Below are 27,929 nucleotides of genomic sequence, written 5' to 3'. Positions count from 1 at the left end.
CCTCAGGCTGTGAAATAGAAGGTAAATATTTTTCAGCGAGCCATCCTCATCACACACCCAGCTTCGGTGCTGTTCCAGGCCAGGCGCATTTTTATTGCCGTGCCTCACCCGCTCTCGCATCCAGCCAAAATCCTGGTGCCGCCTGCCAGGAGCGTGCACGCCGCTCCTCTGTTCGCGTGCCTCCCGGGGCTGCCTGGACTTGCCGGGCAGCCGGGAGCTGCCAGCACCCAAAAGAACAAGCCCGCGGGCATGGGACAGGCTTGGGAGCATCCCCGTCACATCCTGAGCACACCTCTGCCCCGGCCACGCTCCCATTTGCGGTGGGACCAAGGAGTGGGAGGAATTGCCCGGCACCGTCGGGCCACTCCTTACCCCTGCTTTTATGGAGCAAAGATGCAACCTGTCTAAGAGTAGGCAGTGTGAAAAATAAGAGCATCGCTGCAAAAATGCAGCAGCGATGGGGAAATGCATGATTTCCTCCAAGCACCTGCCTGCAAGGGAGCAAATTCGGCTCGCGCCCGGCGAAGATGCTGCAGGCGTTGCTGTCGCCTGCCCCTCTCTGTCCCCCTAGACCTGGAGGTGCAGGTGAGCAGGCATCCTCGCCCGCCGCTGGTACCCCCTTCCCGTCCTTCCTCACCTCCCGCTGTCCCCGCTGTAGCTCTTCCGTGTTGGGATGGGATAACCTGAAGCTGGAAGCTGGACCAGACGTCGCCAAGCAGTGTCCCTGGCCCCTCTCTTGGGGTGTTTTTGGGCACAGAGCTCTCCCAGTAGTGAATCCTTTGCTGGTTTCTCTGCCCGGGGCAGCACCATCTCCGCCGCTTGCCAAGCCCCTGGGCAGTGGGTCGAGGGCCCTCACCGGTGCCGTAGCGGCCGCGGGGCCGCAGGCAGCATCTTCCACCGCGGTGCTGCCCTCCAGATGGGCTGGTACCAAACCCAGTTTCATTTCACTGCCAACTGAAAGGCTGAAATACAGCGTTTTAAGCCCGACTTGCAAATAGATCGATTTTCCTTCTTGCCAAAGAAATTGAGCCCAGCGTGCCGAGGCTGTTTTACACCCCAGCGCTCCATCAGCAGCCTTCGATTTAGGTGACAGCAGGGTACTGACCGCACGTGTCCCGGACAGCATCCTTCCCCACATCCCTGCGCTGCTACCCCACTACCTGCCTGCCAGTCCAACGCTGCTGCCTTGGACTCTCCTGCCCCATCCCTGTATTTTGCTTTGCTTTTTGGTGGCATTTTGTCTCGGCAAGTTTGGGATAAGGCAGCGGGAAGGAGCGTGGGGCTGGCACGGGGTGGCTGTATCGTATGGGAGTTGCTTATGGCCCTGCCACAGCGCAGTTGAACCACAAAAACCAGGAGCGGCAGCTGAATATTAAATAAAAGATTTGACTTTTATTTAAAATAAAATGCATTTGTACATAGTCTTGAAACCACAGACTACAGGAACGCAACACTGGTTATTTCTCGGCATTAGGTGGGGCGGATGGGACCCCGTTAGCGTTAACGCTGTGCTGGCTTAACGAACGGGGAGGTCCTGGCCCCAGGTATCAGTTATCGAGGCTGTTGTGGCGCAGCTCTGAACTCCCATTTAACTTAAGATAAAAATTTACTGGACTGAAATTGGTTTTTTTTGTTTGTTTGTTTCTTGGTTACTCCCCGTACCCCTTACAGGCATACTATAGTTAATGCTGATACACCAGATCTATGCAATATTCTAGCTGGCTTGTGAGACTAGTTAAAAAAACTGTACAATTTTATAAAATTTGTGTTTTTTACATTAGTTACACGAAACCTATACTTCATAGACCTTTACTTCATATTGTAATGAAAAAGTTTGCATATCATAGGCAGAACAGTGACTATGCTGGTGAATACTAAAAGTGTCATAATACAATATGGTGTAAAAATAAAATAAAATTTAAAAAAAAAGACAATATAAATGATTATCAAAAGGCAAGTTAACAAATAAAACCAAGCTATAACAGACTAACAGAAGATCATCTTTGAGGCCACACGCAACTATCTTCAAAGTCATGTCAGGCACCTGTAGCAGTCCCGGTGCATGTAGTGTGAAAGGAGAGATGGCAATTCTACTTATGGGTAGGACGACTTCAAAACAGGTCAAATGTACAGAATAAAAAACACAAAAAAAAAAGAAAGAAAACACTCATGCATTAAACATGATAAATAGACTTCATATAGGTTAAGCCCTGGATGGCTTTACAAGAAGATGGCTTAGAGTTCTCTTAGAAAATTGGCTATTTTAAGTCAGTCAAATCTCATCCGGATCTGCCCATCAGATTCTGTATCTAAAGGCCAGCAGCACGATCACCCGGCCCAGATACGGTCTTGTTATAGCAAATTAACAGAAGTGCTCATTAGTGCACACAGATTAACTGGTCTGGCAATGCAAAAATTTTCATGATTTAGAAAAAAAAAAAAAAAAAAGATACACTTCAAGCTTACTTTATTAAGCAGCATATTTCAAAGAACAGCTTTTTAAAGTTAAATATTAATATGGCCATGGGGTTTCCTCTCGGTGTACAGTACATGGGACTCACACCCAACCACTGGTCAGTTTGTAGAACATCTCTTCATCTAAACTCTCATTCTGATCTTTCGCTCGCGTCGACAAGAAGATGTAGCCGCCGATGAACTCGTGAACCACTTTGCAATCCACCTCCGTGCAAATGAAGGACACCCGAACGTCATCTGCAAACTCCACTGTCACCTAGAAGGCAAAAACACAGGGGTTAGCCTCACCGGCGCCTTCCCAAAGGAGTTATGCTGACGCACGCTCTTCTCTTCCGCCTTCTTTTTCTTTTCTGTTAACCCAGATGCCTTTTCCGTCGCCTAAACAAAATCCAGCGATGGAAATGACGATTTGGACTCGATGATCCTTATGGGTCCCTTCCAACTTGAGATATTCTATGACTCTATGATGGAATGATTATTGTTCAAATGTCTAGATACAGAAATACCTCTTATTGCTTCTTTTATTATTTTATTTTTATGTAATTTTCTATTTTATTTATTGATTTAAATTATCGTTATACCTTTTATTCTCCCGTGACTCAGAGATAATTACCCAGCGGGTTTGCCCCTCTTGGTGGTGAGCACGTGGCGATGTCTCCTTTGCTTCAAGAGACACAGAGACTGGGCACAGACCTGTCGAGGGCTGGGATTTCTTTCTCGTTTTCCCTGCGAGTGTATTCTGGTTGTGTAAGTTGAAGTTGGGCCGTAAAAATGCTTTATGGGGGCTGGGGGAGCTCGTTTTGGAGTGACTGAATAGACTGTCCATTTATTGATGCCCGTTATTTTTTTGTTCCCCCCCATCACTGACAGCTCTGCGGGAGGGAGGGGGATTCCCAGCAGAGTATCCGAGCCGAATAATTGGCATATCGGGGCTTGCAACTGGGTCAAAACAAAGACTCTGAGGCAGAGGGGAAGCTGAATAATTTCTCCAGCAACTCTTAACGAGCCGCAAACCGCAGGAGAACGGCCCTCACGTATCCCTGGCAATTTTTATTAGGTGTTCCGCCGAAAAACGTAACCGTTGGGTAAAAGCCCATCTCGGAGCCTAGTGAAGTGTCTACTGTTGCTTTTCGTTACTTACATGAAAGTCTGAGCTATACTGCAAATAAAAGGAATTTTAGCATGCATAAGGCCCAGTACATTTACGTTACTGGTTAGGATCAAGCCTGAGCATCGGTTCTGAAGTTTGATTTTATTTAGCTGCCTTTGAGTGGGTGTTCAGAGAGCGGAGAAAATCGTTACGCATTAAGTGTGTAACTGGCTGTGTTAAAGAAAGATTCAGGGTTTTTTTTCTTCTTTTTAAGGGTCATACTCAACTCCACCAGCAGTCGGGACCAGCTCTGCTACATCTCCAAGGAGAATGGAAGAGGAGGGAGGAGAAACTATATTACATTAACACAGCTGGTTGGGACACGCTTTAGAAAACAGTGATGGTAAAACCTGACTTTTTAAAAGCCCACTTAAAAAGTCAACTTAAAAAAACCCCGAGAGCAGCCTCTGTCTCACGTAATGCAAGCGGGGGAAGCAGCCGAGGTGTAAAACACCGGCTCACCATTTTAATCTCCCAGTTCACGTTCCACTGCTTCATGTTGCTGAACCGCCAGGTTTTGACGGCGTCGCCCGTGCTCGCGTCCATCCGTATCAGCCGGTTGTAGGCGATGCCGATCAGCTCCTCCTTCTTGCCCCCCTGGAACCTGCGACATGGCGAGGGATTAATAAATGCACGCCCGCGATACACGGCTATGCGTGCGAAATTCAGCAGCTGAGTTAACTTATAAAATCGGTTTTATAAGTCGATGCTATTAATGCTTTTAATTTCAGTTCCAGTGCAACTTCCACAGCTAAGGATGTGCTGCGTATTTAACGTACTCCACGTATTTATTCATGAAATTCCTCCTGTTCTGCCCAGCAGACCCACCGACCTTGCAATGAAATGCGTGATGCCGAACTCCGGCAGCGACTGCCAGGCTTGAATAAACCGCATCTTCGCCTCGATGAGACTCATCTGAGCGACGTTCTGGTGGGCTTCCAGGATGCGTGCCGTGATCTGCGGGCGGCGAGACACACCGGCTTTAGGCGAGGGGGGTTCGTTAGTGGCATTTCGACTGTCACGCGAACGGGTAACGACTCGGGAGGCATTTGGGAGCCAGCGCGGTGACGAACAACACAGATAATCAATAAATATCTACCCTGAGGTCTTATTTCAGCTACGACTGCTCAAAGCCTGCGACCACGGCTGGTAAACGTGGAGCTGCTTTTGCTTCCTATCTCCAGACGTCTAAAAGCAAATATAGATCTGAGCTGTCTGGAGGCAAAGAGCCGCTCAGGCTCGTTTAGTTTAAGACGCAGGATGTGAGCAAACGGCGGGGCAAATTTCTGGTGTAGGGTTTCCAGTTTTGCAGCATAAATCACTGGGGACCATTATAAAAACCAAACAGGGCCCAAGTTTCTCCGGGGGGGTGGGTGGGGTGGGTTTTGTTAGTCTTTTCATTGCCACAATCCAAACCAAAGGGGTTCTAGACTATTTTAAGTTTTATCTTAAATTTATCTTAATTTTATTGTTGCTGTCACTTACCAAGTCTCTTACATAGCCTGGCTGTAGATGGCAAGGCGGAAAAAAAAAAAAAAAAAAAAAAGAAAAGGAGGCAGAAGAAAGAAAAAAAAGCAATCAGAAATATGGCAACAAAGCAAAGAAAAAGTGTAAATTAACTGCAAACCAAAGTTCAAGCAAAAAAACCACATGCACAATTTCTTAGGTGGAAAAGCAGCCAAAGTGAACGTAAGGACGGAGAGGGGACAAGCGAGCAGAGATTCGCCGCTCGTGCCGGCCCTGCCTGAGCACCGGTACGGTCCCGGCTGGCCGGCATCGTGTAGAGATGGTTTTGGTTCTGAGATGGTTTTGGTCCTGCTGGGAGGGTGAAGCTGCCAGCTGAGAGGAGAATTCGTGTCCTCACGGTCCTCCCCACCCTCTGCACAAACTCAAGCCCGCTTAACTCGCAGAGGAAGCTCAATAGCTCCTTTTATTTGAGATATGCAGAGAAATGATAGGGATGCTGCTCGGGGTAACAAGCGGCTGGAGGATAACATCAGCCAGGCTTCCTGGGGCTGCATCTGCCCTTGCAAGCCGGCTGGACGCCGCTCCGACACCGAACCCCAGCAAGGCACCTGAGAGCTGTGAATACGCTTATTTTGGGTTGGGTTTTTATTTGCATTTAGAATTTGGCGCTCCTCAAACCCAACCTGCCAACCCTACGCTGCTGCAAGGGCACGTGGAGACAAACACCACCCGAGTGGGTCTGGGGCTGGTGTGGGACCAAGCGTCTCTATAAATCCTCCAGCAAGGCCCACTGCCAATTCCCATTTCAGCACTGTTTCTGGGCTGCATGACCTCCTCCTCCTCCTCCTCCTCCTCCTCCTCCTCCTCCTCCTCCTTCCCCTGAGCAGGGGCACGGAGGGACCCTCATGGCCGAATTCCTTGCATTCCCGCAGCCTCCGTCCCTCCCAGCATGCGTGCCGCCGGCAAATATCCTCCTGCAAACGTCCTCCGCTGCTGCAAGCTCTGCCTCTGGCCGTAAAGGAAAAACCTAAATCTGCTGTTTAGCCGATGTCTATAGGGGACCCTGGTGTTTGCATCGCGGCCGCCGGCCTGGCTTGGAGCAGGGCGAGGGCTCGTGCCTGTCCCCACGGTTCGACGGAGGTTATTTTTATAATGAGGATACCTGCACGTTAAGCAAGTTCTGAGAGCTAATATTTTTCCAGGTGCCTCCATTTTACTGAGTTCAAGCCTAGAAGGTATTATATACGTTAAAATGGTATATTTATGCAGCCTCTCCTCTATCCAAGTGGATATAAAGGCTTATTCAGAAGAAGAATAAGGGCTATATAAAATATAACTCCACTGCCAGGAAATCATCGTGCTGTGCCAATAAAAAGTTATATTTTTCCTGCTTCTCTGACTTGCAGCCTTCTTCTGGGTTTGGAGAAATCGTATCTAGCCACAGCCAGTTCGAAGCACACAGGCTCCGAAGCTACAGCCGAACGATTAAGTCACCAAAAGGCCATGGAGCAATGCCTTACTTATTTTTGCTGCTGTCCTGACATAAAATGTCTTTCAGAAAAAGTCATGCATTTATTTCCAGCGCAGAACAGTTCAGCCCTGTCATGCACGGATCGAATGTAGCGTGGAGTTCAAGCACAAGTCACAGCAACTCAAAATGAAGCAATGTTTCAAGGACTGGCATTTGGAAGTAGTGGAAAAGCAAAGAGAGAAATATGCAAACCGCATTACAGCCAAGTCTGGATAAAGCACTGCAAGCAACCGCAACTGCGCTGATCCTGAGGATTTCTGCACGGACTCTGTGCAAGGGAAGGGGTTTTAATCCCAGCACCGGGGACTGATTTCATCTCATCGCTGCTATATCTGTGCGGGGAGAGATGGGGGCAGCTGACCCATGCTTTGCTGCACCGTCGCTCGGTTATCAGCAGGGGCAAAAACCATTCCCAAAATGTATTTAAAATAAATGTAAATAGATTTTTAATGTGTTTAAAATAAATGGTTCCCCGCTGCTGAGGCTGTGTATGTGCACCGTCGCATAATATACGGCGTAATTAAGGTCGTGGGTGCCATCCCCAAGTGCTGGATCGAAACCACGCATTTCAGTCGGCATCTCATTTTAGTAACCGCGTGCATCCGATTAAGTGACAACATCCCAAACACGTAGTGTTAAACGCTGGCTACCGCCGAAACGGGTGCACGGTCAGCCCGGTCCACACCACCACCACCACCACGCCGGGAGAGTGGGCGAGCACGTACCTGCTTGTTCTTGTACTTTTTCAGGTAGCGAGGAGAAACCAGACACTCGGGATTAATGTCGGTGGTGATTTGTTCTGGGATCAGCTGCGGGTCTGGGTTCAAATGCTGCATTTTCAGGAAGGAGAGGATGTTCTGGACTTCCATGCCGTAGGAGCTGTCGGCCATCGTCTTGCCCTTGGAGGCCAGGCGGCAGGCGGCCATCCAGCTGGCGTACTGCGTCTCCTGCCCCCGAAACAGAGACCCATGCCCGTCAGAGCGGTGGGGGTGCCCCCCCCGCCCCCCAATAAAACTCCAGGGAGCCTTTATTTCCCTTCCAGCCCCAGGAGACTCAAGCATGCACAAAGACGGGCAGAAACCCAGCCAACGTGTAGACTATAACCATGGGACAAAGCCAAGGAAGAGCAGGGGCTGATTTTCTACTCCAAATTCACACGCGTGCTCTGAACGTCGAGATCAGACGCATGTGAGTGCGTTTTCTATTTTTTTTTAACGAACACCAGCTCCACGGCACATCCAAGCATGAGCTGATGGTGGGCAAAGGGTGAAGAGAGGGCCGGTCCAAGCGATAAACTTACATTATCGCAGCGAAGCCAGATTTCATTCATTCCCTCCGCCACCGGAATCAGAAGTTTGATGTTAAACTTCTGACCAGAGATGTTCACATCAGGGGTAACTTCACATCCTGCAAGGAGGGAGCCAGTGTTTAAAACAGGGGTGTGAAGAACCCCTTTAAAAAGAGGAAAAAAAAACAAAAAAAGGAAAAGAAAAAGCAAAGCTCTCCAACTACAGGGTCTCCAATGGCACCTCAGCGCTGCAAAAGTTTTGCACCACATCTCTGATGGGATGAACACTCTACATAGCAAGGACAAAAACCGTGTCAGATGTCTCTTTTTCCAAGTGACAGGCAAAAAGGGGGAAAAAAAGCAAGAATGAATTGAAAGCAATGAAGCCAAAGCTAATGTGCACCCGCAGAATTAATCTCATACATCCTGCCTGGCCTCGTGAATGGACCCGATGGCTGGCAAACACCCCGTGTCCCCAAAATTTTCATGAAAGGGTAGGAAAAGGTGGGTGCTAACTCTCACCCTGAAACCCCTATACATTATTTTGGCCGGGCACATCGCTGCTATAGTCAGTGGCGAGGTGTGAGCATCCTGCTTTTGGTGTCTGGAGAGAACTACAAGTGGTTGTATAAACACCGGGGGGGGGGTGATGAACTGAACCAGCCAAGTTAGCCCGGGCGCCGCTTCAACGCCGCCTCCGAGATTTTTTAAAAGTGCCGTCACAGCAGATATGTCAAAAGCTCCCAAAAAGGTCTTGCGGGCCGGGCTTCACTCTTCCTGCAGCCCGAGGTCAGTTGGCATCACATCTGCTCCTGCCTCCGGGAGGAAAAAAATGAGCTCTCTGCAGTTCGGTGGCTGCCGGAGCAGGAATGTTTAACCTGACATAAGAAAAGCCAGCAACCGTAGGAATTTAAAAACTCATGTGCAAGGCTCGCAGGGAGCGCTTGAGTGAGGCTGCTCACAGCCAGCACCAGGGAGGGGAGGAAAAAAATTTAAAAGGCAGCGGAGGAAGAGAATGGTCTGTTCTCTCCAGCGCAGCGTGTGCTCAAACTTCTTGTCCGCCGTGGGAGTTAGTTCAATCCTTTTGGATAGCCACGACAAGAAGGAGAACGGCAAGTTGTCTCCCCATGGTACTGGGGAGCTGGCGGTGCTTCCCCTTGGGGTCACACGTACCACGTACTCACCTTCTAGAAGTCTAAGTATATGCCATGCTATCAAACCCAGTCACGCTCGTTCCTTTAAACATATTTACCCAACCCTAGGATGGCATGCCAAGAAAATAAAGCAGCGGGAAAACAAGATGCAAGAGGAGCAGCCTATTACTGGAATAAAATGCAGCGGTGCTTACGCTTCTCTTACCTCTCAGGTTCATCTGGTGTGCAGGAGTCCCGTTGGATTCCTCTTTGCTTTTATAGCAGGAGATAGAGGTATCTTTGAAGGTGCACCAATACGGCTTGTAGCCTTTCAACGTCAGCTTCTTGGGCCTGCCAGACAGGTTGAGGGACATTACATTTGGTTTAAACTCCTAAACCGAGCTGCTGCACCAGGAAACTCACTTCACCCTTGAAAACCTGGTGTCAGCAGCCTGGGGTATGCCCAGCCCCGGGATAGTCCCTGCCTGGGAGCTCAGCCACTGCTCACCATCCCTTTGCTACGTTGGGTCAAGAAATTGAGCTACAAATGCAAATTTGGACTCTTCAATCCCATGGAGGTCCCACTAATTTCGGGCAGGGTGGGGAGAGCTGGAGAACTGTATTACAAAAATAGACATGTCCATGAACCGCTGCAAAATATGCCTCTTCACCCGCCACATTAAACTGGAACCGCTCTGCTCAAGCTCTGAAAGGAAGTGGTACTTCTCAAAGACTTGTCAGTCAAGCATATGCATGAGTACACTTGTTGTTTTCTTTTTAAATACTCCACATCAGAAAAGGTTCTGTTCCTTCCTATGGAAAACATGGATTTTGCCCGACTGTATGGAAGCAGCGATGGCCCTGCAAGCCCGTAGCAAAGCAAAGCACCGCCTGGCATGGTGGTACCCTGAGCTTGCTCATCCCACCACAAGCCCAGGACCTTCGTAGAGCTGCAAGTTTCTGATTTTTCTTAACCCCTCCTAATTTCTAAACCTTGTTCAAAGGCTGCATCTGCAGTTTCTCACTGCAATGCATTTCTCGCATCTCCATCCCAGAAATAGCTGCTGAACCCTCATCTGTAGGGATCAAATACGTGACGGCCCCAATGGCTTGTCCTCGGGCTCTGCACTTTCATTTCCAAGCAAAAACGTGCTGGGGGCTGCTCGGGGAAATTAGGGAGGTGGGGGAGAAACACGGCATCTGCCTGAACCCCGCTGCTCCCACACCTCTGATGGACATCTGAGCTCGAGGCATCTGCTGCCTCCTCCTGCCTTTGCTGGTTTTCCTCCTCCTAAAGCCCTGGCACACACAGCCCTGCCCCGTGCAAACTTTACAACCGCAGTTTCCTTTGAAAGCTGCCTCCCGCTACAGAACAGGTCACCAGCCTCCAGCCAAGCCATCCTATACGTGCAGCTCTTTCCATCCTTCGCTTTGCATCCTTCGCTAAAGATGCTTTCACACATCTTTACTGTCTTGAGCTTTTTTGGAGACCTCCTTTAAATTGCAGGCGGGGCATTTTGGCTGGCACAGGCAGTAACCCGGCTGGCAGGGGAGAATGAAACATCCGAGTCTCTGCAGCAACGCCAGGCACATATAGGGAAATATATATAGGACTTATATATAAGGCATACTGGGGACGTATATTGCAGCTCCTCCCCAACTGAAGCGTGACAAGAGGCACGTCCAAAGCTGGGCCAGCTCCTAACATCGTGTCATTGACGTTGGGTTTCTGGCAGTAAAATACCGCCTGGCCCTCATTTTTAGGAGCAAATGGCAATTCTGCGCTTCCCTGCTGCGGCAGGACAGCCTCAAATCCCAACTCCAGGGTTCGGGGCTTGCACCGGGCGAGGGGAGGGAACCGGCAGCTTCTCACTGCTCCGTCTCTTGCCCCACCAACTGGCGCATCCAATTTGCAAGCAATTAGCTCCTCGAGTCGTGCCTAATTTTATTGGCAAATAAGCACATCAAAGGAAAGAGCAAGTTGTTTGTTTGTTTGTTTGTTTGTTTGTTTGTTCAAGGGGGGGAAAAAACCACTCACTCAGACGCAGGGCACAGGCTGCAGCCCTGAAACTTTGCCCCAGTTAAGACAGACCGCAAACCCAGACAGACACAGAGACCTTATTAATTCGCCTTCGGAGAGGGAGAAAGAGTTTTTCAGAACAGAAGTGCTAGGTTCTGGCTCCAGAACCAAACAATTAATAAAATAAAGGCTTGTTCCAGAGCTATTACGCTGCCTACAGCTTTTCTTCTATATCCTATAGCTACGCTGTGAAATCTCATCATTATTTCTAGTTTCCAGAACTTTCACTGTAACCCTCGCCGCAGCAGGCAATAAACTGCAAAAGACGGCCGCGGCTGCCAAAATGTTACTCAAAGTCCAGACGCTGTCGTTCCCGGTTTCTACGTACCACCGTCCAAGTCAAAGCAAAATTAAAATAACTCCTAAATCCTGAGTGAGCTGGAAGAGGAGCCGAGTCAGCTTAACCTGCTCCTTTTGGCAAGGAGGGGGCAGACAGACCGGGATCTCGGGCGTTTATAATTCATCCGGCCTCTTGCAAACCAGGAGAAGTATTTGAGCAAGGTTTCTAGTTTTCACTCCTGATTTTAGGATGGCTTGATTATCTCCTGGCCATTAATTGTGTCAGAGAAATATCCCAGCACGCGCTGCTGGCTACGGGATGCAGCAAGCTTTCCCGGAGGGATGCGTACCTGTTGGGGTGGCGATAGTGGGAAAACACCCTGGGTTTTATATTTAAGAACTGATCAGCTTCAGTATTGAATATTTCAAATAGCGTGAAATACTTAGTGACTGTGCTACAGGATAAAGAAGTAAAATGTTTTAATAGTACGAGAGCACAGATGCTGAGCTGTGGTATTACACAGCGATTGCTGGGTGGCTTTTCACACGAGATAACATAGTGGTGTGCAGCAAGATCTTAAGGCCAGGAGATAGATTAAAAACAAAAAAGGATATTAGGTGGTAGGACCATTAATTATTCATAGACATTACCAGTTTCACAAGCACCTCTTCCCATCAGCACTTACTTGAAGACTTTAATGTAGTCGGCGAGCTCCGGGATGGAAGTGATGTCACCCTGAAAATAAAACATTATCCCACTCACCCGCCTGCCCGAGCGGAGCCGGGGTGGTGAGTCTGGAAGGGAAGGGATGCTGCGCCGGGGAGGAAGCCGGTGGCAGTTTCACCGGCCAACATCGGGGCTCAGGGGTCACGAAAATGCTCCTGAGAAAACCTCATTCACTCCACGGGAGAAGCAAGCGGAGAACAATCTAACGGCACAGAAGTGCTCTTTGGAAACCAGAGGACAAGGTTTTATTTTTCTTTGAGGAATTCCTGCTGCCGCTGGAGCCAATTCCCACCCGCGAGGTCACCGGCGGTCACACCGGCTCGTGTTCACACACGGATTTTTCTCCTCCCTTAGTTATTTCCTTATGCTCCAAACAAAAGGAAAAGATGCTGCTCTGCACCTCCACGGAGGACTGGGGAAGGACTTTCTGACAGTCTAGAAAGGTTTTTTCCCCCCAGCTTTTTTAACATCGAGTTTATCTTCACATTTTGCACGAGCAAAATATACAGGGTGGCACTTGCAATTCCCACGAGCTCCAACTAAAGGGTTTTCGAAAGAGAGAAAAAACAAAGCCTGCTCCAACAGCTTCCAGTAGCAAGACAGTTTACTTTCTGTCTGCAATGAGCAATGCTGTTTATAGGTACCACAGGGAAAAAAATGCAGAATCTAAACAAACAATCCAGTAATTGCCCATTATCCATATTCAATTACTCGAATGCATCTGGAAATGGCTACTGCTAGCAAGCCCTACGGAAAGGGATGGAGTTTTTTTGATGAATCATTGTCGTCTTCATTCCTATCTGGCAGGGACTGTTCCTTAGCACTGTGCTTCAAATCTGGTTTTGCAAAGAAATTATAGAAGATCTCTTGGCGATAAAAACTTGTCATTATTCCTGTCGCACCGAAGCAGCGCTGCTCTCCCTGCGGCAACCGGTTAATAGTATAAATCTCTGCCGTTATTAACGCTAGTAAAGCAGGCTAAGTATGGATGTTAACTTCAAAAAGACCCTTCGTAAACACTTAAAAAAATTATATGAAGTGTAAGACTGGAAAATTTCAGGGATTTTAGGGTTTGAAAGAATTTAAAATGAAACTCAAGAGATGGTACAAATGTGCAAAATGCCTGGGAAAAGCTGTGCCGTGCCAAGTCTGACTGGACCTAGTCCTTTTCTGCAGTTTAGTTCTTGGGCTTTACATTTTTAAAGGTGGAAAACCAGTGTTGAAATAGCATATCAGAAAAAAAATGAAATCCTCTGAAATACAGTCATAGCCCACTCCAGGCTAAAATCCAGTCTAATAAAAATAGGGTTTCATAAGCATAAGTTATTTCTGAAAATCGCAGCAGCTGTTTTAGGTGCTGTAAAACTTTGCCATGAATTAGAAACGGTGGAAGAGAAACCTCAGCGTGAAGAATTCAGTATTTTGGAAAGTCGGTAGCGAGAACAGAAACCAAATTAATTTCAATTTAGTTTTCCATTATTTCACCAGGAAGGTGGCTTGGTGCAGGGGAGGGGTTCAGTGAGATCCTGGCTCCTCCGGGACTTCTCCAACACCGTTTGGTCTTATGGTCCCAGCAGGAAAAAAGCAATATTGCACTTGACTTCTGCAGCAACGCAGAGCTGGGCACGCAGGACGGGCTGAGCTCTCCCTGCTAAATTAACTGCAAACACCCCCAAAATAGAAGGCGGTCTTACAGCTTAAATGAAGCCTTTGGTTCAATATATGCATGTGCTCAAAGAGGTTTTTATGCCGCTTTGGGCTTAGAGGAGAGCTCCAGCTCCGTGCTGGCCCCGTGTCGGACACTGCCCGGGGTCCCCTCGCACCAGAACTACCCCTTGGTATTTTAAAAAATATTATGTTTAAGAAAATATTATTGGCGTCTATGTTTCGTGTTGCTTCACTGGGCTGTGGGCAACTTTCTCATGCTGTAAGAGCAGGAATAGAAAAAAAGGGAGAGGAAGGAAATAAAAAAGGTTGGATGCCTGGAAAAGTTCCCAGCTCGGGATGATCATTCCTGCCTCGTGTGAGGTGAGGAAGGGACGCGCAAGCCACCCTGCCGCCGCGTGCCTGCAACCCTTACCAAGATCGTCGACGTTTTGCCACCCTCCAAAGTAATTTCCAGATCCGAGAGCGCAGCATCCACCTCATCCACCTCCTTGTCGCTGTTGTTCAGGTGGTTTTCCGAGGACATGATGGACAGCTTATTGATGTGGTACTGAAAGGCAAGGCACAACATTTCACCGGGATGCTCCTGCGATCTGCGGATGCCGTGGGCTCATCACAACACAGCCGCCACGCTTGGGAAGCGGAGTGGAAAACCGGAGCCGTACCCTCTGCAGGAGCAGAGGCCGGCAAGCGCTGAGACCCGAGCGCAGTTGAGTCAGGAATGACCGGCTTGGCTGTTTTCAGTCCAAGGAGTCAGTGGTACGAACCCTGAAGGACTGCTGTGGACTCCGCAGGGCAGAGCTACTCTTTTCACAGCATCACAGACTGGTTGAGGTTGGAAGGGACCTCTGGAGGTCACCTGGTCCTATCCCCTGCTCAAGCAGGGCCACCTACAGCCGTTGTCCAGGACCATGTCCAGTTGGCTGTTGAGTATCTCCAAGGATGGAGACTCCACAACCTCTCTGGGCAACCTGTGCCAGCGCTCGGTCACCCTCACAGTAAAAAACACGTTTCCTGATGTTCAGAGGGAACCTCCTGTGTTTCAGTTTGTGCCCATTGCCTCTGGTCCTGTCACTGGGCACCGCTGAGAAGAGTCTGGCTCCATCTCCTTTACAGCTTCCCACCAGGTATTTACACACATTATTAAGATCCCCCTGAGCCTTCTCTTCTCCAGGCTGAACAGTCCCAGCTCCCTCAGCCTTTCCTCATAGGAGAGATGCTCCAGGACCTTCATCGTCCTTGTGGCCCTTCATTGGACTCTCTCCAGTATGTCCATTGCCCGAGGAGCCCAGAACTGGACCCAGTACTCCAGGTGTGGCCTCACCAGTGCTGAGCAGAGGGGAAGGATCACCTCCCTCGACCTGCCGGCAATACTTTCCCCAATGCAGCCCAGGATACCATTCACCTTCTTTGCCCCAAGGGCACATTGCTGGCTGACGTTCAACTTGGGGTCCACCAGCACCCCCAGGGTCCTTTTCTGCCAAGTTGCTTCCCAGCTGGGCGGCCCCCAGAATATACTGGTGCCTGGGGTTGTTCCTCCCCAGGGGCAGGACTTCGCACCTCCCCTTGTTGGACTTCGTGAGGTTCGCGTTGGTCCATTCCTCCAGCCTGTGGCCCATTTCATCCATCCCTCTGGATGGCAGCACGACCCTCTGGTGTATCAGCCACACCTCCCAGTTTGGGAGGATGCATTGCATCTGTTTTATACCCCACAAAACCAAAACATCCATAAAATCTCACAGGAAGGACCATGCCCAACCCACTCTGGACTGCTCGGAGAGGTAAACTGAGTCTTTATATTTCTGTTTTCACTCTTTTTTTTCCTAGGAGGGGGCCCTAGGAGCAAAAGCCCTGCTCTTGGTGGGGATATTTCTGCATCCTACAGCGACAAGGCGCGCCAGACCACACGTAGTAAATGGCCTGCCATCCGTCTCACAGAAGTCAATAGCAGGTGTAGTATTTATGCCAAACCACGCCGAGCATTTCATAAAACAGATAAATAAATAGTTCTGGGAAACCCACAGATGATCACCAGCTGCTTGGGGGGTAGCGTGCCAGAAACGCAGTTCAGTAACCTAGTGTACTTACTGGGGTTTTTTAAGAAGGGCAAAACTAAAAGTTAAGATAGACATAAACATGTTTGGTAAAAGAAGGCCAAGTTCCTTTTCATGAGAAGTAATCAGCAGCAAATATTTAAATTACCTAATAAGCTCAAGTGAGGATTAGGAGACAGGAAACGATCCGACTTCTACCAGCATGAGAAGTCCAAGCTCCCACCGAAGACAAGGTGAGGCTTAAAACACCAGTTACAGCAGATTTCACTTACAGTGTTCATCAATATTCATCAATAGAGAAGTCCGCAAAGCTACAAAATCAAGTTTAACCAAAACCGTAAGCGTCTCGGGCTGTCTCCTACCTGCAACGCCGCAAACATCATCATTTCTTCCTCCGTGCACTCGATCTCCTCCAGCAGAATAGCCCATTTGGACTGCTCGTACAGCTGGTTGATCCTGATCGCGTCGTACTACGGCACAGCGCAAAAACAGGGATCGGTTGTAAAACGTACGAGCCCAGTTCAAGACAGACCGCTTCACCTTTCATTTCAACGCGACGCTTCAATCCGAGACTGAAAAGCCTCTGCCACCGAAGCGGAGTGGCTCTAAAAAACCCTTAGAGCATCTCTAGCAATAGCTAAGCGTTAGCAAACTGGTAGGTGGGAGCACGCAAACCTGGGTTTGATGCCTGCACAACCAATTTTCAAAGCGGTGGAGGATTTACCAGCACAAATGCACATTAGAGATACAGGCATCCTTTGCTCAAAGCCTTTGCCTGCAAGATGCAACTAAAATAAATAGCTCTGTACCTTTGGATTCAGGTCAAAAAAGCTGTAGTACTTGAACCGGAGCAGCAAAGCCTCATTTTCTTTCACCTCCTGCTCCATAAGAGATCGGGACGAATCCAGCCATCTGTAAATTGTCAACACAGGATAACACACACAAAAAGCTCCGGCGAAGTTGCGATGACGCTTTCAAGAATGCCATTTACAACCGCATATTGAAAACAAAAAAAAGGAAAAAAGCAGAAAAAAGCAGAAAAACAAATCCTTAACTCACCCTTGGTTGATTTTGGCTTTATCGAGCAGCGCCTGTGGCTTGTACATTTTTGCTAAGGACTCCGGGGAGGTGACGGGCTGGCTCACGGCCAGGATGCCCGGGTTCCCCTCCGACAAGGCGCTGTCACCGAACCAGGCTGAAGTGGGTGACAGGGGACTGCCATCGTGAGCGTCGTAGGTCGGTGTCATCGTTTTGCTATACAGTCCTGGGCTCGAATATATGTTTCCTACCGGTAAGAGGAATAAAAGCCGGGAGTTAGCTCACGGCCAAGCCCTGCCTGCTCCCAACCAAGCCAACTCAGACACAAACCCGAAGCCAGCGGATGAAAAACCTTCCCTTTTTTTACCATTTTTTTTTTTGTTTCCGCAATGGGAAAACACTGCGCTGCTTGTTTTCCCATGAAAAGCTGTCCCTCTCTCTCAGCTCTTCTCCGAGAGCAAAACTGATGGAAAACTCATTCCAGCCCAAATCCATGGGAAAAGGCGCAGGTCTCCCACGCTGGGAAACTCCTGCCCCCTGCGTTTCTGCAGCACCTGGGACACGAACGGCCCCCAACTTACCGGTATTACCTGTTGCTTAAACATTTTGGAAGTCAAAAGTTTTAGAGGAGCAGGAAAATAAACTAAGGGCGCAGCCAAAGAGACCAGAGGCAGAGCGCAAAAGTCCTACTGAGGTGGAGCTCACCTTTGACGGGGCCGATGTAAAGAATATCGGTGCCTATAGAGAGGGAAAGAAAGGAGGGAAGTGAGAAGGCGAGAGAAAGTCACCGGGAGAGTAGGAAAGGACAGAAGCCAAAAATGGGCATTTTCAGAAGAGGGCAGAAGAGCACAGGTGAGGTTTAACCACCCAAACGGAGCGTTTGCAGTAGCGCCGGTGGACTCGGCAGGCAAAGCAACCGAAGTGACTCCACGGTTATTTTATTCATGTTACAAAAAACAGCCGGGCACGGAGAGGCGGCATTTCACGGACGGAAAAGCTTGCTGAGACGGTCAAACAAATTTGGTATTAATATGCTGAGCAAGTGGTGCGATTTGGTGCAAAACTGATCCCGAAGCACACATTACTCCCAGGCCTTTTAAAGCTTTACAGCTCGTACAGAGTCAAAGCAGACAAAAAAACCCCCTTCTAAAATTACAAATTTGAAGAGAAGAAAGCGGACCCAGCTTGGTATCTCATACCCCAAAATAGCTGAGAGCTAAATAGTCCCTATTCATCTCACAGGAGCATTGATTTTTACGTTCAGAATATAAAATCCAGATTTTCAAAATAAGGGAGGTTCAACGACCGTATCCTAATGTCAGTAATTCCACTGCGTATGTACATCGGGCAATGAGCTCAGCATCATTTGCTGGGCATAAATCTGCGCACGACTACCTGGAAGGACCAATACCGAACTGGCTTTTTGGGAAAGAGTTGTGTCCTTTTTAAATCACGAGCCTATGCAGACGTGCAATTCGATGCACCCAAACTCTACCTCCAAGAGCACTATTAAGGGTGTTGAAGGCAGCGCGTGGCGGGGTTGAGGTGCCACAAGCAAGGTCTTCTGTGTCACCTCCTGCTGCTGCCCTGAACCACCCCCTCGGGCCACCCTCCAGCTCCTCACTCCAAACGATCCCTCCTCCCTGCGCGCGCAAGAAACGACAGAAAGCTGAGCTAGACATCTGGAAAAGTCTAAGCCCAAAACAATAGAAAAACCTTTCCAAACTCTCCTTTTTTTTGCGATGGGTATCCGAAGGAGCCGGAAGAACGGTTTGAATCAGCAGCATCATACCAACGACAGCCAACATCTTGGTTAGGAAACTTAAAATAATATAGAAATGTGATTCTAAACTGCCTGACAGGATGGAAAATATAAGTGAAAACTGTCCGTCGCCATCAAACAAGAAAACCACCAGGGTGCTTTTAATGCTCCTGCTAGTTTTGCCGGCATCCCGGTCTGGATTAATGATCGGAGGGACCAGTAAGCACCGTGGGTACCTGCCATCAAGACAGACCCAGCAAACCAGGCATGAGCAAAAAAGCAGCAGAAATGGTCAAGGGATGGAGATACCCACCTTCAAGCTTCACACTTGCAAGGAGAAGGCCGGGGGTGACCTGCCAGGTACTTATACCAGGTACTTATACTTTGGGAGCTGGACTCGATGATCCTTACGGTCCCTTCCAACTTGAGATATTCTACAATTCTACGATTATAGAAGCAGCAGAAACGTGCTCTCCCCACGGACGGTTATAACACTGGAGCAGCGCAGTCCAACAAGAACCACCATCACCATCCATAAACCGCATCCCCAAAGATGCTCTTGCCTCCTCCCCATCCGCCCTCGCAGCGTGCCAGCCTCAACCTTCACGTGGCTCAAGCAGACAGGGCTGAGCATTAACTGGACCAACAAAAGAAAATCCCACTTCTTGCCCCAAATCGAGCAGGTTTTCCCATGGGCATCCCCCCACATTCCTCCGTTTGAGTGTCTGCTCCAGAGGAGCAAAGCTTCCCCTTGGATGTTCTCCTCATCACCTTCTCCAAACGTCTGAAGCATCTCAGAAGAAGCTTCCCTTAAAAAATTTGCCCGAGGCAGGCAATGTCATGGAAAGTTCCAGTTGAAATAAATAGCTATAAGTTTGGCTAACTTATAAACAAGTGAATACAGGTATTCTAATGGAAAGTGTTGGGCAACGTTTACTGTGGGTGTATTGACAGCTCTGCCTACAGTGATTTAAAGGGTTTCATTGCCAGGTATGGGGTGCTCAGTGACAAAACGTGCCCATTACATCTACATGCACTGAAATAAGCAGATCCCAAAATAGTAACTCGTTTTACAGAAGCATTCAGCACACAAACTAATGTTGGAACAACGCTAGAAACAGTTTATTCAGATTAAAAACATGGCTTCTGACTAATGGCCCCTAAACATGGCAGGTAGCTGCAGTAACTAAACCTGCACCAAAAGTAATTTCATTCACAAGGAAAGCAAAATCAGCAAGACGGTTCAAAGTGACTCGCTGAAAGACCAATAAATAATTAAAATAAAAACCTATCTTTTGTGTACATTTCCCCCAAAGCAGGCCAAGTATTTCCTATTAATCTAATGGAGATGCCCTCCGCGAACACTGACTTTTGGAAAGGCTAATTACAGACTTTTAAGATGAAAATGCCAAATGAAAATGAAAATTGACTGGAGCCTTGCCCAATGCAGGGAAAAATCCCTGAGCCAGGAGTGCGAGAGGACTAGCCCAGAAGTATTTTTAAGTAACTGAGAGGAGAAAGAGTGAGACTGGAGCAAAAGAAGGCTTATTTTTCCCTTGCTACAGATCCATGCTGATGCTTTGCTACAGAGCCCGTGGTGCACATCACTTTGGCACCGCAGCTCCAGGGCATCGTCGCCCTCGCCCGTGCCCTGCGCAGCCAAAACCTTTCTGCTTGCAAGCCCAGAGCCACCAGTGGCATTAACCACACTGCATGACCTTCACTTGTACTTCACTTAATTTAAGACCAATTAATACAAATTTACTGAATTCCAAGATATTTTTTTCAATGAAAGCTGCCCTGCTTCCCTCTCATCGCTGGATTTAAAACCGAGAGCTTTGGCAGCCAGACACGTCTCGCCCGCCCGGCAGCGTGCACCGCTGCGGCTTTTTCCGCAAGTCCATCTGGGCTAAAGTGCTCCCACTTGACCGACTTTATCATTTAAGCTCCTGCCATTTGCCTTCAAACACCAGACCTCCAGCAGCCGCAGAGCAGAGCCGAAAACCCCTTCTGCTTGCAACTCGCTGCCTGTGGCAAGAGATGTTACTCCATCAGCGATGTTACTCCATCAGCGATGTTACTCCATTAGCAATTCTCTTACCAACGCTGCTCTGGTTCTGTAAGCCAGGCTGGCAAATTATCCCCCCAGCAATAAAAGGTTTTTTTTTTTAGCATTACAATCTATATCTATGCCCTTAACATAAGGAAACACTAATGCAATTAATAAAATACTGGTTTTGCTGGGCTATAAATAAGGAGTAGAACCGTGGTACTGCCTAGCACACACCTGGAATTTGACATTAGGAACGATTTTCCATTTAACTCTTTTCTTAATAGGGTAAGAAAACCTTTCAGTAACACAATCTGAGTGTTAAAGTGGTCACACTTAGTTTCTGTTTTATTTTATAAAGTCTGGCGTTGCTCTGCTCCCCTATATGCGTGACAGCTTCAGGCATGCATCTGTGCGACCGCGACCGAGTGCTGCAGCCCTGGATGATTTGTGGAATTTATTTGGGGTCCGTCTCTTGCACAGACCTTAAGGCATCAGGTCAGACCGATATCGCTATGTCATTCCCCTCCCCATTTTATTATCTGTTTGCCTCCTGCTGACCCCTTCCCTGCAAGCCAGTCCTCACAAAGCAAGCCCCGGCTCACCGGACCCCGGCGTGATCAGCGGACCCTCCAGCTCGAAGGCGTCGTCTTCACATTGATCATCCAACTTCTTCTTTTTTTTCTTCGACGGATCTCTGGGTTTCCTCAAAAGGGAGAGCTCTTCTGGATGCCTGATGTCTGGGGAGAAAATAGACCACTCTTACAAAGGCAGGATGGAAAAAAAGGGGAAAAAAAGAATATCCTTCCTTTTAGGAGCAACATCCAGCAATGTGCAATGTCTCCCTCGGCTGATTTTCCTGCTTTGCAATGGTTAAAAATCAAGTTGAGAACATTTTCCCTGCAAGCCTGTTGGAAACAAGCACCGTCCTTGGCTGGAGAGGTAACACAGCATTTGGGTAAAATGCAGAATTTCCCAGGCACAGCCACTCAAAAACACAAACACAAGCACTGCTAGACCCTGCGACAGAGCCTAGTAGCATTCCCACCCATTATCTTAAATATAAATATACATATACATATATTATGTACATTAATCAGCAGTTAAACCCCTATTTAGGCACCTAGGTAACAAGCCAGGTACTCTCACTTCCATAGGAGCGATCCAAGAGTCAAGCCATTTATTTACATATCAAACTGGAAATTTTAGAGCCTATATTTAAGGCACCCACTTTTTAAAGAGACCTTGGCCAAAGTGTTTCCTTTTCACAGTAAATCTCTAGCCTCTCCCACTTCCCTGCCCAGAACCGGCGTGAATAATTTAAAAACCATGTTATTTAAAATGAAGAGCATCCCAGCGTGTTTGTGTTTTAAGCCCATGGCGGGCTAATGAAAAAGAGAATTTTAGGGCCATTTCCCACGAAGGCAGTACTTTGGGTTTGCTTATGCCTGCTGCAGTCGCTTCCAAGCGGGAAGGAGCTTTCTGGGAAAGCGGAGCCCACTATCCATCGTACCACTGAAACCACCGAGGGACTGGAGGGGAGCCAGGAGTCCCTTGCCGGTGCTGCGAAAACCAAGAGGGGAGAAAAAAGCCCTCCATCTACTCTAAACTGTCCTCAGTCGATATGTGGGAACTGACCTGGAAAAGCATTCACCTGGGCACGATGCCATCCTACTGCAATGATGAAAGGCTGCAAAAAGATCGGAGAGCTCTGAAATACAGCTTGCATTGGAAAAAAGGAGATGATGGGTCACGCTTGAGCCTGGAAGGAAGAGTTTCGGAGCTGGCTGTCCATGTTCAAGCCTCTGTGTTGTTTCTAGCTCTGGTTTCTGCATGTACCCTCCCGAAAATGCTCAGCTGCACGGGGATGTGCAAAGCTTTGCCTTCGGGATGCCCTAAGGAAGCGGCCCCCGGTCCCATCCCCGCTGCACATCGAAGCCTGCAGCTGTAGCTGCAAGGGAGGTCAGGAGACAGAGGAGAGGGAGCTGGTTGCATCGCAGCCAGGCTGCATTTTCCCACCAAGAGGAACGCTGAACAAGACAATAAGTCATTATTTTAATGAGGAGAGGTTACAGGGTTCAGATCTCACCGCCGTGCTGGCAGCAGTGGGAGTTTGCTGTACACTCCCAGGCGCGGGATTATAATTAAACCTGGAATTTGGTCCCCAGCACGTGACCCGAGCGGGACACATCCACCCGGCAGATGTGCCTGCCCCGACTCACACCCGCCCGTGCCAGCATCTTTCCTTACTGCAAATAAGCAGGGAAACGTCAGGCTGGAAGCGAGCTCTGCTCCCTCCTCACCCCATCCAGGGACACGCCGTCAGCCGATTTAACCAGAAGTGCTTTTCCACATTTGTCAGGGGATGGCTGCCATTACAAACAGTGCATTCCAAAAATTACTTTTTTAAAAAAAATTTATTAAAGCACGGCTTCCCTGACAGGTCACATCCCTGGGCTTCGTTTCCCTGTTTGCAGAGACGGTGAGCATCACGGGGCCGGCACACGGGCTGTCCCCTCCTGGGGAGGACACCGTGACAGCCTCCCCGAGATGCTATTTTAAGTAACAACCTGTGCTTTTCCCTTTTTTTTTTTTCTCTATTTTAAATAACAGCCTGTGCACCACCACCAACCCCGCCGTGCCTGTCACGTTTGGGGGATTTGATTTTCGGTGACCTCCAGGGATGGATCTCGCTAGCCCCGGCGTTCCTGAATCCAGAGGTTGGGCGCTTCTGGATTTAACCATCTCTCATATCGCGGGTCTCCCGTCCCAAACCATCACCTGGCACAGCTTTAATTTAAGCTTTATTTTTATTTACATATTTATTTATATAATATTTATATATTTTATTTTTATATATATAAGCTTTTAATTTAAGCTTTAATTTGACACTGATTTATTATTACTACATACATATTACCAAGCTAAACTCTGTCCCTGCACCCACTAACCAACAGTTCGTTTCACCGCACAACTTTTTTGACCATTTCTAGCAATAAATACCTAGCGTATGAATCCGGACAGCTATTCACATTCCCATTTATCACAACCGGCTTACCTCATGAAGAAAAAATCTGCTGGGACAACCAGGGTCATGTGCAAGGGACAACATGCAGCACAGCCTAAAACGAGGAGTTCCCCTGGTATTTCGCTAGCAAGGTTTATACTCTGATGTTTATTTATGGTGCATTAGCAACTGATACAGCCTCTCAGCTGAAACCATTCAGAGAGGCCAAGAGAAGGGCTCCGGGCCAAGCTCAGCTCCTGACAGCAATCTCTTGGAGATGGCCCAAAGCTTGACCATCTGATATCAAAGCGACTTTTTATAGTCCCTCAGTTGTTCATGACGCTATCGTCAGATTACAAAGGATACGGGCAAGTTTTCGGCAGCTGCTTCGAATCGGCGCACGGCGGCGGGGCACGGTAAAGGCAGCGGCATCCTTGCGATGCCGGAGCATCCCTGCTCCCTTGCAGCTGCCATGTTTCCCATTGATAAGCCGCAAATTTCTCCTAAACAGCGGTCTGCTGGACATACCATCATCTCCGAGACTTTAAAAACGCACTGAAGCCAACTGAGGCAATTAAAAATAAAGCCCACCGTGCTCAAAAGCAGAGAGCAGAAAAGCAGCAAGAGAGCGACGTTGTTTTTATTTCCCACCCAAGAATTAGAGAAAAAGCGAGATGCAACTTTGCACGTTTCAATCTTTCAGTAAACTGCTGGTGAAGAAAATGTCTGCTGCTGCTTATGATTAATATGTGTACAAAGGGTCTTAAAGTGTGTTTTGAACAGAGCTGGGCTTGGCAAACAAGGTGTTTAGTTACTGTAGCTAACGCAGAGCCTATCCCAGGGTGTAAGGGCTTGCAGATGGTAGGACTCCAACTGGAAACTGGGACGAGGAACCGCTCCAGAGCCCCAGCCCCTGTTTTCTGGCCGTAAGAGCAAGAGAAAGATCCTTAAAGTATCCAAGTGGTGCAAAAAAATTTAAGTAAGCCCTTTATATAGGTTTGGGCTTTTTACTGAGTCCCACTGCACCTGGAGGAGCCCATTTGCTGGAGTTGTTCACCTGGGGTAAAACATCTCCCCAGGGTTTGACTTCAGCCCCAAATTCCCACTCGAAACCCTCCGTTAACTATTTCATCCACGTTTTCCAGCTGAAGCCAAGCTGCTCCTGCCAAAGGCCACTTTGAAGGAAAAACGGTCAGTGAAACGTGGGGGGACCAGGCGGAGTGACCTTCTGAACAAGGCTAGTGTGTTGACTCTTCAATTGATGCACTGGTGGGGGCTGTGTTTGCTTTAAAAGAGACTCCTTTTCTGTACACACGAGACAGATGGCACTGGCAACGTCTACTAGAAATTACTGTAAATGATTCTTTTAGCATTTTATTTCTATTTATTGTGTAAGCACGTGAAAACCCAGCCATCCAGCCTCTTACCGAGCGTCCCCGGCATTGCTGGTGGCAGCCGCTAGCAGAAACCATCTACGATGATATGCGGCGTGCTCCATAGGGAGGGGAAAGCGCTGCCCAAAATCTGGTCCAAACCCATGTTTCAGGAACCGTTTTGTATTTTGACATCTCCTCCAGCCCACACTGGACCAGCTGCAGCCGTGGCTGAGCCCTAGCATTGCTGCAGCTCCGTGTCCACGTTCTAGCAGAAGGGCTTCGTCAAATTTAGGGGATTTGTTGCCCAGAGAGGTGGGAGATGCCCCATCCCTGGAAACATTCAAGGTCAGGTTGGACGGGGCTCTGAGCAACCTGGTCTTGTTGAAGATGTCCCTGCTCATTGCAGGGGAGTTGGACTAGACGACCTTTAAAGCTCCCTTCCAACCCAAACCATTCTGTGATTCTATGATGTTATCAACTGAGGGAAATGCCCTTTGGCAAGAGGAGCACACATATATGTATTATTTCATAGGTGGCATTTCAAAAATGCAACCGGGAAGGCGGCTTTCAACCTCCAAGAAAAATTTTTCCAACTATTGGATGAAGACATTTTACTCCCTACAGCACCTTCTTTTCCATCTGCCTGCAAGAGCCTGCTTGTGCCTGTGCTGTCTCCTGCTGAAGACAAATCCATGGCCTTTTTTCCCCCGTGTAATCCCTCATTTCTCATCCCGCCCCTGCACAGCTCACCCAGCCCAGCTATGCCCATTTATCTCCCACCCAGAGACGAACAGCAGAGCTGGGATGAAACCCTCCTTCTTCACAAGGCACCGCACCGACTGCACCCAGAAAACTGACTTTAAAAAAAAAAATCTGCCTTACAGGGTGTAAAATTCACAATTTACGCTCTTTCGCACCAAATCCACCAAGTAAATCTTGCAGCTGCTGCATCTTTAACCACCAAGGTGTATTGCGATGGGAAAGCAGTCGTGGTCAGAGATGGGACCGAAATCCGTGTGTCTCGGCATGGAAGAAGGGGTGATTCTGCTAATTTGTCCCCATCCAAGGTGTAGGATCCCCAGACCCCACCAAGCAGCATGCCAAGGGGTCGGGGGACACACAGTGATGATTTCGGTACTCCGAGGGATGGGCTCTCACTCCCACAAGAAATCAGATTCGTGGTTTTCTTACATCACCTACGTATGCAACACGGCGTCATTGACTGGAAGGGCTGTCTGAGTATGTACTGACTTCCCCCAAAATTAAAATGATGGGAAATCACACTAGTTTCAATGTTCAATTTTGATATATAAGGAAAATCAATGCTCCAAAGAAGCTCTCTCAGCATCCACTTTTCCACCCCATTTCTGGCTCCCTTAAAAGAGCAGACGGCTGGTTCGCCTGGTTAGCTCTTGAGCCATAAAAACTCTATTTTACTTGTAGCACAGACAGCATTTAGGGGAAACCCTCTCTTTAATACTGATCCAGTTACCCTCAGTTAGGAAATGTGTTTTGAAGTGGGCTATCTCTGCACTGGATCACCGCTGTCTCGAAGCAATGACTCATAAAAATTACAGCCTTTGCGCATCAACATGACGATTCTTAGAAAAATGAGACCTCAAACCCCATTCCTCTCCCATTTCAGACTTGAAAAAGAAAATAAATGTATTTTTCTTCGGAATGAGTGAATTCTATGGATCGTGTTTCCTGCATTTACAGAATTCCTGAGTTTACAGAATTAAGTATCCGACTTATCTTCAACATAAATTCACTCGCGATAAAGTTTTGCAAAACAGACCAGAGGCAAAAAAAACCCAAAACAGACTTATATAACTTTTGAAGTGCCTGGAGATAAGTCCGTGGTTGTACTGGATGCTGGGCAGTATCTGATGGCAGAGCAGGTCCTCACCCCCTTAGCACGGTTTACTAGGTTTGTACACCCGCCTACATTCAGAACATTTTATTATGGGTTCTTCAGCTGCCTGGTTGCTTAAATATTTATTTGGGTAAAAGCCAAGTTCTCCACTTGCTGCCCCGGGCCATGCAGCTATGTCAGAACATCCCGCAAAGCCTCCTGAGATGCCCAACGAGTGCCACGGGCGCAGACCAAACCGGGGCTGACCCTGGCGGGGGCTTTGCCATAGCCTTCCCAAATTCAGCGTGGAAAACCCAAGCGCCCGTTGACTTACTGACTTGCCACCACAGTAGCAATCTGCAAAACCACTTGAAAACCAAGGTCTGTGGGGTTTGCAGTGGCGCGATCGCCGCTTGCGAACGCCGTCTGCATGAGTGGTACCCCGAGCCGAAATCAGGCATCATTGTCCGGGAGGGACTCAGGAGGAGGAGGAGGAGGAGGAGGCAGACAGCAGCGATGGAGTCAAGCATTATTGCAAAGCTAATAAAAAGGGTCATTGGAGAGACAGAGTCAACAAACGCTGAATGTTTGGATGGTTTTTTCCGCAAGTGGGACGAAATCCCCAGACTCCAGTTACCAGGATGCATCTCAGAGCACAGACAGCACTTTGAGCCTTGCCCCTGAAATGTCTGAACTGCAGCTGAAGTCAAATGAAACTCAATTAAATTAAGCGCCACAAACAAGAGGGAAAAAATCCACTTACACCCTCTGCGTTGGACCATAAAGAGCAATCAGAATAATCTTAAGGAAGGCGGTGGCACTGGGTTTGCCAGCATCTCCTAATGTCTTCAGGATGGAAGTCTATTTAAAGGGTCTCTGTCAACAGCAGAGTAAGGATGAAAAAATTCACTGACTCATATGGTGACATACAACCTGATGCTACTCGACAGGCAGAACAGGGACCGGGGTGGGGAGGGGGAAAGAAAGGGAAT

The 27,929-nt window shown here is 48.3% G+C and overlaps 1 protein-coding gene across 4 annotated transcripts in view; it reads right to left on the bottom strand.

Annotated features, from left to right (window-relative positions):
- Window positions 1–1,370: 1,370 nt before the first annotated feature.
- The window catches only part of FERMT2 (FERM domain containing kindlin 2), a 51,400-nt gene continuing 24,841 nt past the window's right edge, over window positions 1,371–27,929 (bottom strand). Inside the window, exons 3-16 of one of the 4 annotated variants that reach the window (XM_050897425.1) lie at window positions 21,305–21,439; window positions 17,593–17,625; window positions 16,909–17,134; window positions 16,659–16,761; window positions 16,212–16,319; window positions 14,211–14,345; window positions 12,090–12,139; window positions 9,271–9,395; window positions 7,924–8,030; window positions 7,349–7,570; window positions 5,111–5,131; window positions 4,458–4,582; window positions 4,088–4,229; window positions 1,371–2,731 (exon numbers count right to left, since the gene is read on the bottom strand). In XM_050897425.1, the coding sequence (XP_050753382.1) occupies window positions 2,558–2,731; window positions 4,088–4,229; window positions 4,458–4,582; window positions 5,111–5,131; window positions 7,349–7,570; window positions 7,924–8,030; window positions 9,271–9,395; window positions 12,090–12,139; window positions 14,211–14,345; window positions 16,212–16,319; window positions 16,659–16,761; window positions 16,909–17,134; window positions 17,593–17,625; window positions 21,305–21,439 (1,706 nt within the window). In that variant the 3' untranslated portion in view covers window positions 1,371–2,557. The remainder of the gene's footprint in view (window positions 2,732–4,087; window positions 4,230–4,457; window positions 4,583–5,110; window positions 5,132–7,348; window positions 7,571–7,923; window positions 8,031–9,270; window positions 9,396–12,089; window positions 12,140–14,210; window positions 14,346–16,211; window positions 16,320–16,658; window positions 16,762–16,908; window positions 17,135–17,592; window positions 17,626–21,304; window positions 21,440–27,929) is intronic. The other 3 variants (XM_050897422.1, XM_050897423.1, XM_050897424.1) reach the window with 3 other exon arrangements.

Source organism: Gymnogyps californianus, chromosome 5 (assembly GCF_018139145.2).
Source record: "Gymnogyps californianus isolate 813 chromosome 5, ASM1813914v2, whole genome shotgun sequence".
NCBI lineage: Eukaryota > Metazoa > Chordata > Aves > Accipitriformes > Cathartidae > Gymnogyps > Gymnogyps californianus.
Note: the sequence above shows the minus strand (reverse complement) of the source record. Positions and strands in the feature narration are given on the sequence as shown.